The 2214-nt window shown below is 37.9% G+C and overlaps 1 protein-coding gene across 1 annotated transcript in view; it reads right to left on the reverse strand.

Moving 5' to 3' along the window:
* Positions 1–2214, reverse strand: part of LOC101850664 (cathepsin Z) — a 6295-nt gene that overhangs the window by 3248 nt on the left and 833 nt on the right. The window contains exon 2 of the mRNA XM_005104122.2: positions 1768–1843. Within this exon, the coding sequence (XP_005104179.1) occupies positions 1768–1843 (76 nt within the window). The remainder of the gene's footprint in view (positions 1–1767; positions 1844–2214) is intronic.

Below are 2214 nucleotides of genomic sequence, written 5' to 3' on the forward strand. Positions count from 1 at the left end.
CTTTCTGGTTGTATGTTTTGTTACTGTTAATAATTTGATGTAGTGTAGTAGCAGAAAAACTATGGAAAAAAGACTGAATTAATAATAATAATAGCGCACTAATATTACTAATAAATTGCATTTATATTGCGCATTTCCACAAAGAAGTGCTCAATGCGCTGTAATAATATCAAGAACGTATGCAGCGCACAGCTCCAATAGTAATCCTCTCTCTCTCTCTCTCTCTCTCTCTCTCTCTCTCCAGTACATCCTTGAGTAAAGACTATCCCACAAAACTTACCCAGACACCCTCGTACACACTGATGACATCACACAGTCATAAATTGTTACAGAACAAAACAGCATGAATAAACGATACTGAGAGAACATAATAAAGACTGAGAGAACATAATGATATTTGTATTGGGAAATTTCGGAAATTACAGATTGAAGCTGGACTGAAACAAATCCGTTTTAAGTGCTGATTTGAATTTTGTTAAAGTGGTAGACTCCCATAGATGAGCAGCTGGCAAAGGGTTCCACAGGGAGGGGGCGTGGTGTGAAAAAGCTCTCTCTCCGAGTCTATGACTTTTGCTTTGGACAGGTCTTAAAAGTCTTTTCTTTGCCGATATTAAAGGCTGATATGGTATATATTGGACGACCAAGTCACAAAGGTATGATGGTGCAATGTTGTTAATGCACTTAAAATAAAGAACAATTTTTTTGGAACTGAATTCGTGCTTTCACCGGGAGCCAATGTAGTTGAATTAGCATAGGTGTTATATGCTCATTGGGAGATTTCTTTAAAATTATGCCAGCAGCTTGGTTCTGGAGTCGCTGTAACCTATTTAACTTTTCAGTGGGAAGGTTTTCAAACAAAGAATTGCAGTAGTCTAGACGTGAAAGGAAAAAAAGAAGAGATGAGGGTTTTGACGAAATCAACACTAAGATAGTATTATGTTGATATTTGTCCTATTCTGCGTAGTTCTAAATAAATTACTTTACATAAATGGTTTATATTATGATGTTACATAGATAATTTGCTGTCAAAATAAACCCCTAGATTTTTCGCTTTATCTGTGAAAAAGATGGTATCATTCCCAATACATATATTATGGTCAAAATTGCAAAGCAATATCCCTGGTTTGGCATTGCAAATCAGAACTTCAGTCTCATCATCATTCATTTTAAGTCTGTTTGATATCATCCAGTTATTGCTCTTGGTATTGTCATTGTTGTTTTTGTTGTTATTGTTATTGATATTTTTATTGCTTTTGTTTTTGTTATTGCCATTGTCGTTGCTGTTGTCGTTGTTGTTGTCGTTTTCATTGTCATTGTCAAGGCTGAAAAAAATGTGTAATTGTTATGGCTTTTATTACTGCTATTGTTATTGTCGCTGATTCTAGCTGAAGATGTAGTGGAGTACAAATAAACATTTTTGATGTAAGAGTTACGTCCCCGTCGACGCAATTTGTACATAATATGAAATTGATCACTTATATTGGTCAGTGTTGCAGAATAGCTACTACTGTTCGAAACATGAAAGTCCGTGGTTGCTAGTGCTTTGGTACGGTTTGCTCCTTTTTAAAGAATCAAACAACTGCTGCTTTCGTCTTTATCTCTCCTCCTGCTTTCTTTCTTTTTTTGGGGGGGGGGGTTATGTTCTCTCTGGAGACGCTTCTAATCCTCAGCACTTATAAGACCAGTTTGTGTTGTAAGTGCCGTAAAACTCTTACTAAAACTAAAGTAAAGGAGAAGAATGGTTGTAAACTAAGAAGCAAACCTTACCAAGACCATCGTTTTAAGCTCCGCGAAAATTCCTCCAGTATAATTACGAAAGGTGTCTGTGGCCTCGAAACTGCAGCTGGGAACAAAACAATTTGGGTCAAGTTGGTAGAATTTTCCAGAAAACATTGATTTGGAAAGAATTAAAGCGTTTGAGGTAGATAGATCGAAAGACAGTCTAACTGATGTTGCATGTGTGTGTGTGTGTGTGTGAGAGAGAGAGAGAGAGAGAGAGAGAGAGAGAAAGAGAGAGGGAGAGAGAAAGAGAGAGAGAGAGAGAGAAAGAAAGAGAGTGAGAGAGAGAGAGAGAAAGACAGAAAGGGCGAGAGAGAGAAAGAGAGAGACAGAGAGAGAGACAGAGAGAGACAGAGAGAGAGAGACAGAGAGAGAAAGAGAGAGAGGGGGTGTGTGGGGGGGGGGGGGGAGATACAACATGCTAACAGATAGAAG

This window comes from Aplysia californica, unplaced genomic scaffold (genome assembly GCF_000002075.1).
Source record: "Aplysia californica isolate F4 #8 unplaced genomic scaffold, AplCal3.0 scaffold00405, whole genome shotgun sequence".
In the NCBI taxonomy this organism is placed as follows: Eukaryota; Metazoa; Mollusca; class Gastropoda; order Aplysiida; family Aplysiidae; genus Aplysia; species Aplysia californica.